Source organism: Carlito syrichta, unplaced genomic scaffold, assembly GCF_000164805.1.
Source record: "Carlito syrichta isolate Samal-C Ts95f unplaced genomic scaffold, Tarsius_syrichta-2.0.1 Scaffold315955, whole genome shotgun sequence".
Taxonomy (NCBI): domain Eukaryota; kingdom Metazoa; phylum Chordata; class Mammalia; order Primates; family Tarsiidae; genus Carlito; species Carlito syrichta.
This window is the reverse complement of record NW_007260051.1, coordinates 63,039-71,839: the sequence shown is the minus strand read 5'-3', so window position 1 is coordinate 71,839 and position 8,801 is coordinate 63,039. Positions and strand designations below refer to the sequence as shown.

The 8,801-nt window shown below is 41.5% G+C and overlaps 1 protein-coding gene across 1 annotated transcript in view; it reads right to left on the bottom strand.

Moving 5' to 3' along the window:
• The window catches only part of MPHOSPH9 (M-phase phosphoprotein 9), a 74,110-nt gene that overhangs the window by 16,903 nt on the left and 48,406 nt on the right, over positions 1-8,801 (bottom strand). Inside the window, exons 14-16 of the mRNA XM_021706726.1 lie at positions 7,319-7,366; positions 6,001-6,065; positions 2,731-2,832 (exon numbers count right to left, since the gene is read on the bottom strand). Coding sequence (XP_021562401.1) covers positions 2,731-2,832; positions 6,001-6,065; positions 7,319-7,366 — 215 coding nt within the window. The remainder of the gene's footprint in view (positions 1-2,730; positions 2,833-6,000; positions 6,066-7,318; positions 7,367-8,801) is intronic.

Sequence of the window (8,801 nt, the reverse complement as noted above, 5' to 3'; positions counted from 1 at the left end):
GGCGGGTCTCGAACCCGCGGGCTCAGGCAATCCACTCACCTCAGCCTCCCAAAGGCGCGGGATTACAGGTTGTGCCACCGAGCCCGGCTCCCTCAATTTTTAAATTAAGAAATGTTTCAGGCTGGGCATGGTGGCTCATGCCTATAATCTCAGTACTTGGAGAGGCAGAGGTGAGAGGATTGCCTGAGCCATGGGGTTCGAGACCAGCCTGGGCAACTTGATGAGACCTCGTCTCTACAATACATCAGCAGTGGATTACACAAAGAAAATGTGGTATATGTATATCACGAAATACTATGCAGCCATAACAAAAAACAAAAGCATATCATTTGCACCAATGTGGACATGGCTGGAGGCCATTATTCTAACCTACCTCCAAGTAGATAGAGTCAGAATTGGAGGACACCCAGCTGGTGTCTGCTGCAGAAATGATTGAATGTTTGCTGGTGGGGAGAATAGAATATTTTGGGGTCATAGAAGTCTTCCATGTTCAGTGCTGTTGTGTTGGTATAAGAGCAGAGGGAAAACAGTTGAGTTTTTACACTCAAACAAGCACTCAACACCGGTGACTGCTTCAGTTTTCCTCTTAGTTTTCCAGCAGCTCTTTCCCAGGTTCCCTGGCCAACTACTCTACTCAACAGCAAAACATTGGGGTTCTTGTCCTGGGCCCACTTCCCACTAAACACACTCAATTCCCATCTACCCTACAGCTTTGGCTCCATCTAGATGACTCCAAAATGTATAACTTCAGCCTAAGACCTTATTACGTTCAAATTTTTAACTGTCTACTTGATTTCCACTTAGAATCTATGTGAATCTTAATAAAATTATTCAAGATGGGGCTGGGCATGGGGTTCAAGCCTGTAATTCCAACATTTTGGGAGACTAAGGCAGGAGGATTGCTTGAGCCCAGAAGTTTGAGATCAGCTTGGGCAACATAGTGAGACCTTGTCTCTACAAAAAAATAAAAAATTAGCTGGGCTCCTATAGTCCTAGCTACTCAGGAGGTTGTGGTAGGAGGATCATTTGAGCTCAGGAGTGAGACTCCTGACTCCAAACAAGAAAATTCAAGATGGAAATTCTGATCTCTCCTCTAGTTCAACATATGGCACCTTTAGTTGTTTATGACAGAAACCAAGGAGTTATTCTGACACCTCCCTTTCTTACATCTTGTCATCCAATTACAACCGTGTCTTGTAGATTCCACCTCCAGAATCTCTCTCCCATTCTTCTCTCTTGTCCATTTCTGTGGCCACCACTCAGCTAACACTATCTCTCTCCTAACACTATAATAGACTCCCTGCTTCCACTCTTTTCTTCTCCATCTTCTCCTCATGGCTGATACATTTAAAAAAGCAACGACTGCCGGGCTCGGTGGCTCAGCCTGTAATCCCAGCACTTTGAGAGGCCGAGGTGGGTGTATTGCCTGAGCCTGCAGGTTCAAGACCAGCCCAGGCAACTTGGTAAGACCTCACCTCTACAACAAATCAAAAATTAGCCAGGCGCGGTAGCATGCGCCTGTAGCTCCTGCTACTTGGAAGGCTTGCCAGAACACAGTAGGTCGAGGCTGCAGTGGCCGGGAGAATGCTACTGCTCTCCAGTCTGGGTGACAGAATGAAGAGACTCCAACTCAAAAATAAAAATAAATAAAAATTTTTAAAAAGCAAAGATTAGATGATATTATTTCATGCTATGAAAACCCTCAAAGGCCTCCCAGAGGACTTAGGGTAAAAAACCCAAACTCTTAAGCATGGTTTAGAAAGCTATGCAGACTCACTCTCCAGGGTGACTTGACCCCTTGCTGGAAATGTTCAGGTCACGGCGGCCTCCCTGCTTAGTTTCTTCACACTTGTGAGCTTGTCCCCACCTCAGGACATAGCAGGGCCATTTCTCTGCCTGGACCATCTGCCAGCCCACACCTGAGGCTCAACACAGCCCACTCCTCTGCTTCCAAGGCTCCTCCACAGAAAGGCCTTCCCTGCCCCCAATCTGAGGCCCTTCCTTTTGTTCTCTTTCAAATGTTCAATTTCAATTATTTACATATTTTTTCTTTAAAGAATTCACTATATTCTACTAAGATTAATTAACAAATGTCTAGAAATAGTTTCTCATCTGATAGCTGCAACTTAAAAAGGTTAAAAAACACAATTTAAAAATCATTTTTCTGATAAATATCAGAATTATGTAGTTACAAACTACTCATACTCTTTATACCAAAATCATAATGAAAACCAATTCTAATATTTTAAAAATTATTATTGTAAAGGTATCAGCAAGATAATGCTCTGAGCTTATAGCAAGGTTAATTCTGAAAAAAAAAGGAAACTCATAGAACCTAATGAAGATCCAGTAACATGGGAATAAAACATTTGGCATTTTAGAGCTAAAAGACCTTTTGAGATGTTGAAGCCCATTATCCTTGTTTATACAGATAATAGAACTGAGCTCTAAAAATGTTAAGTGATTTTTCCTAAGATCACACAGCCGGGCAGTCAAAGAACGAAATATATTCCAAATCTCCTTACTCTTACTTGATTCTGCTATACCTCGTCATTGTGGCAAATGCCTCCTCATAAGAGTGTTTACAACATCCAATAATTACTGTTTTTACACATCTGAATTGTGTAATGATATTTAACCCTGACTTTAAGATTTAAACAGATGAGCTTCTCATTTTAACAGAAATGCACATCTCTTCTGAATTTACAGAGGTGAAATAAAATAACTTACTTGGCACGTGAAGGTCTTGTATAAGTTTTAGAATTATGACGAAGACTTAACATATTTTCATGTTCTACTTGCTTGACTTGAGCTTCAAGTTTTGAGATCACTCTAATTCAAAAGCAATAAGATAAATTAAGTACAGTTCACCAAATTTAAAATATAGTTCAACTACAAATTACTTAACAGACTTTCCCAGAAAGGGAGTGACAAGAGTTGTCAGTCCATAAACCTTTTTCACAGTAAAATACCACCATTAAACTTTAAAAAGTTGAACAAGATTTGTGAATATAAATAGGAAAGCAAATATATTAAACTCTACAAAGAAGCATACTGTAACTAAATGAAAGAGGAACCAGTGGATTTAATATAGCAAGCAAAAAAGATATAAATTTGACTACAGATTAAAACATATATACATATTTACAAGTAAACATAAAATTCATGCATCAAATAAGTTGCATTCTAGTGTCTAATTCTAATGTGTATATATTCATGCATACAAAGGTAATAGGTGACACTTTCACAAAAACTGAAGCAAACTTAACTTCCAAAACAAAGCTATTAAAAAGAACTTTCAGCCGGGCACAGTGGCTCACACCTGTAATCTCAGCATGTTGGGAGGTGGAGGCAAGAGGATTGCCTGAGCCCAGGGGTTCAAGACCAGCCTGGGCAACTTGGTGAGACCTTATCTCTTCAATACATCAAAAAAATTAGGTGGTCATGGTGGTGTACGCCTGTAGTTCCAGTGACCTGGAAGGCTGAGGCAGAAGGATCGCCTAAGCTCAGCAGGTTGAAGCTGCAGTGACTGTGAGCGTGCCACTATACTCTAGTCTGGGCAACAGAGTGAGACTCCAACTCAAAAAAAAAAAAAAGAATTTTCAGTCCAGCACAGTGGCTCATATCTGTAATCCCAGTACTTCCAGGAGGTCGAGGCAGGAAGACTGCTTGAGCCCAGAAGTTTGAGATTTACCTAGGCAGATCTCATCTCTACAAAAAATAAAAAAGATTAGCTGGGTGTGGCAGCTCGCATCTGTAGTCCCAGCTACTCAAGAGGCTGAGGCATGAGGCATGAGGAGGTCGAGGCTACAGTGAGCTGTGATCATGCCACTGTACTCCAGTCTGGGCTAGAGTAAGAACCCAACTCAAAAAAAAAAAAAAAAAAGTACTTACTCTGCATAGGCAGAGGCTAAAATGTCCCAAACAACTTTCAACCTATAGGTAATTTTATGTAATTTGCACCATATTCAAAATAAAAGCCTATTTTTAAGTGCATCAACCAGAAAATAATTACTCTGGCCAATTTAACGGATTTAAAGATATCCTGGCATTCTTTCCGTTCTTTTAAGCTCTGTGCATGTCTTTGTCTTATCTTTTTTTTTGAGTTGGAGTCTTACTCTGTCGCCCAGACTGGAGTGCAGTGGCCGCTCCCGGCCACCACAGCCTCGACCTGCTGGGCTCCGGCGATCCTTCCGCCTCAGCCTTTCGAGTAGCCGGAATTACAGGCATGCGCTACCACGCCCGGTTGAGTTTTTGATTTATTGTAGAGATGAGGTCTCGCTGCCCAGGAGGGTCTCGAACCCGCGGGCTCAGGCAATCCACTCACCTCAGCCTCCCAAAGGCACGGGATTACAGGCTGAGCCACTTGTCTTATCTTTTAACTGAAATTCTTACCTCCTCTGATACAAGTAAGTTTTGAGAAAAAACAGCTCTAATAAGGCTGATGTGTTATACCAATCTGATAAGAATGCTATCACTAGAACTGAATAAATTCCAGAAAAGAGTTAAGCAGATTAAGAAATCTAGACAGCTTTTCCGTTCTTCTCTTGAGAAAGTCCTTAAGACTGTAGTAAAATTTCTAAATAAGGGGCAATACTCATATTCAAATAAAAATACAAAATATACTCTAAAGCCAATTTAGATATTTCTAATCATTTGCAATAGATTAATTTATGACTCTGTTCCTCCTAATTGCACAAATAAGATCATTAATATGGTCTCCAAACCAGGTCTTTATGAAAGTGGATGACCACAACATGCTGGTATGAATGCTATTTTCTTTTTGGTGCACAAAGTAATTTGGTAAATTAGACTGCTCCTTAATTTCCAATGGCTAAACAGCATTTAGATTTTACCTATGCTGAGAAAATATCTGATGTCTGGAGAAATGCACAACCCTGAGAAAAGACTACCAATACATTCTAATCACTTAAAAATCTTGTTTGAAGCTAAGTGCAGTGGTGCATGCCTGTAGTCCCAGATATTCAAGAGGCTAAGGCAAAATGATCACTTGAGTGCAAGGGGTTTGTAGCCAACCTGGACAACACAGTGAGACCCCATCTTTAAAAATTAAAAATTGAGCCGGGCTCAGTGGCTCAGCCTGTAATCCCACGCCTTTGGGAGGCTGAGGTGAGTGGATTGCCTGAGCCCGCGGGTTCGAGACCCGCCTGGGCAACGAGACGTCATCTCTACAATAAATCAAAAAATCAGCCGGGCGTGGTTGCGCATGCCTGTAATTCCGGCTACTTGGAAGGCTGAGGCGGAAGGATCGCCGGAGCCTAGCAGGTCGAGGCTGCGGTGGCCAGGAGCGGCCACTGCACTCCAGTCTGGGCGACAGAGTGAGACTCCAACTCAAAAAAAATTTAAAAATTAAAAAAAATTAAAATTAAAAATTAAACAAAATCTTGTGACTCATGCCTGTAATCCCACTATTATGGGAGGTGAGATGGGAGGACTGCTTGAACTGAAGAGCTCAAGGCTACAGTGAGCTATGATCACACCACTGCACTCCAGCCTGGACAGCAGAAGAAGACCCTGTCTCTAAAACAAAATCCCTTGTTTGACTAGAATCAAAAAGTGTTTCCATGTCAGGGGAAGATTAAGATAAAACTCAAACTGCTTCAAAATCCTCAGGAAGGCCAGGCTCGATGGCTCAGTCTATAATCCCAGCACTTTGGGAGGCCGAGATGAGACCCAGGCAACTTGGTGAGACCTCATCTCTACAGTAAACCAAAAATTAGCCAGGTGTGGTAGCGTGAACCCATACTTCCGGCTAGTTGGAAGGCTGAGGCGGAAGGATCGCCAGAGCCCAGCAGGTTGACGCTGGGATGGCCGTGCTATGAGCGTGCCACTGCACTCCAGCCTGGGAGATGGAGTAAGACTTCAACTCAAAAAAAAAAAAAAAATCCTCAAGGAAAACTTCCTTTTCATCACCTTCAATAAAGACACATAAAAGAACAATTAGAGGTATTTATTAATTACTAGGACAATACATTTTACCTTTTTAAATCAGAAATCTGAGTATGTGCATCAAGCAATTTGTTCTCAGTTGCATTTAATGTATCCTATGGAAATAAAGACAAAATTCAGATAACTGAAGATAAATATTCAGATGCAACCTTTCATTTTAAAATGCATTAAAAAGCCAGCCTAAGGCTAAACCAGATAGCTACAAATTATACTCACAAGTATGGCGTCAACCACAGAGCCAGAATAGATAATTCAAGGAAAATAAATAAAAGCAAAACACTGGCCTGTCCAAGAAGCTCTGTGTATATCCCCTGTACAGCCTACTATGCTTTGTTTAATTAAAAATAAACCCATGTTAAAATGGACATATTTAAACAGCAAACTTAACTAAAACCTCAGTAGACGATAAAACAAATACCTTTGATGATGAGATTTCAGATACTGTCTGATTTGTTCCTGAACCCTCAGAACATCTGGCTGACTAGCTGTGCAGTCCTTTTCACTAACCTTTGATAACCACAAGCCTGCATTTTATGGAATAGAAATTCTTGGTCCCTGCTTACAGTATTATCGTGGGGTTTCACAAAACTCAAACAGCCCCTAGAGCTGAATTAGGAATTCAAACATAATCAATTGAATTAAGAATTCAAACATAATCAATAAACTTAATGCCACAAGAAGCTAATGCTTTAAAAATCAAAACTTTATATTTAAACAGTATTAATTCTTTGCCTCTGTATGGTATCTTATACTCTTCTAAACAATTCATTCCAGATGAAATAGTCATTTAATAAGTTTTTGTAAGTTTTTTTTTTTTTAGTTGGAGTCTCCCTCTGTTGCCCAGGCTGGAATGTAGTGGCACGCTCATGGCCACTGCAGCCTCTGACCTGCTCTGACTGACTGGGCTCAGGTGATCCTTCTGCCTCAGCCTTCCAAGTAGCTGAAACTACAGGCATGTACCACCAGATCCGGCTAATAGTTTGATTTATTGTAGAGATGAAGTCTCACCAAGTTACCCAGGCTGGTCTCAAACTCGTAGGCTCAGGCAATTCTCTTACCTCAGCCTCCCAAAATGCTGGGAATATAAGCATGAGCCACCTCGCCCAACCTTGTTTTTGTAAGATTAACAAATCAACAAACTTGTCAGTTGACCAGAGCAGATATTTGAAAAAAAAAGATACTGAAACAGAGAGGATAAGTAAGTGGTCTAGTTCAGATAGTTACAGTGGTGGAGGAAGGAGAGGGAGGAAAGGGAGAAGGATGAGGAGGAAGAAGGGTCAGATCTCTTTATTCCCATTCCAATGTTTTGCCCCGTATGAAATCTAGAACATGAACAATCACCCATTACCTTTACTCTTCCGTGTTCTTTTCCAAGGGACTCGTACTCTGCTAAAAGCTACAAAGAAAAACAAAGAAGTGCACCATGGAATTAAACATCATTTTATCAACTGATAGACAGTCTAACAAAATAACTGCCCATACCCTTCAAAAATGCCATCGTCATGAAAGAAAAAGGTTAACACAGCATTGGTGATTCTGTATAAAAGGAATAGGGCAATTCCTGATATTGTTCATAAACGTTTTCTGTAAGTTTGAAATTATTTCAAAATAAAAAGTAAAACAAAATAATCTAATATCAACCATATCCTTTTTTTTTTTTTTGAGTTGGAGTCTCACTCTGTCACCCGAACTGGAGTGCAGTAGCCGCTCCCAGCCACCGCAGCCTTGACCTGCTGGGCTCCGGCGATGCTTCCGCCTCAGCCTTCTGAGTAGCCGGAATTATAGGCATGCGCTACCACGCCCAGCTGATTTTTTTGATTTATTGTAGAGATGAGGTCTCACCAACTTGTCCAGGTGGGTCTTGAACCCGCGGGCTCAGGCAATCCACTCACCTCGGCCTCCCAAAGTGCTGGGATTACAGGCTGAGCCACCAAGCCTGGCCATAAAAATATTTATGTGAGACTTCTGGTTAAAGAAGATTCATCACAGAATTTTGTCATCTCCATCCCGCGATCCCACTAAATAAACAATGAAGAAACCAGAGAAAACAAAAGAGGCAACAGTAACAGATGAGAGATTTCAATAAAGTTTTGGAAGACTGAAAAGAGACAAAAGTGCCTTAGCAGGACAGATGAGTTACAACTTCAGTGCCTGAATAAGGGAATGCTGATGGAAAGCAGGTTGATGATATCTTCATAACCCTAAGAGGCTTCCAACTTGAAACCGAGGCTCGGAGGTGGGCAGGGTTAAGGCACAGGGCTGACCACAGGGAACTGGTTGAGATTCCTTAAGTAGTCAGAGCCCAGAACCTTTTCTCCAACCCATATAGCAATGGGCTATCCAGTCAGGTGACAAGACACAGAAGAAACCAAATGAGAGAAAAACGGAACTTGGGAAATCCAAGAAAAAGGGAGGGGAAGGTAAAGTCAGAAAGAAAAAGATGACTAAGGAAAGGTCTTCAAAAAAGCCTGACACCTCCCTCCTCCACTGCCACCACAGCCTGGTCGATAGGTCCTAGTCAAGAAACAAGAGACATATCTTTAGGAAAACTGAGCAACCCCAGAAAAAAAAACCTCTACAGTATTCACATCTGGAGGCTTCTGAACAAAATGGCTGGTGCATAAGTCTACAACTGACTATAAGTGAAGGCTATCAGGAACTGAGTACCATCTAAGCACCTAGCACCTTTTCATCAGCTTTTTACTCTCACTTTTAGATGCAAGCCTGCAAAAGAAGCATTTGAAAAAAAAAACAAGCCAGGCTCGGTGGCTCAGCCTGTAATCCTGCACTTTGGGAGGCTGAGGTGAGTGGATTGCCTGAGCCCGCGGGTT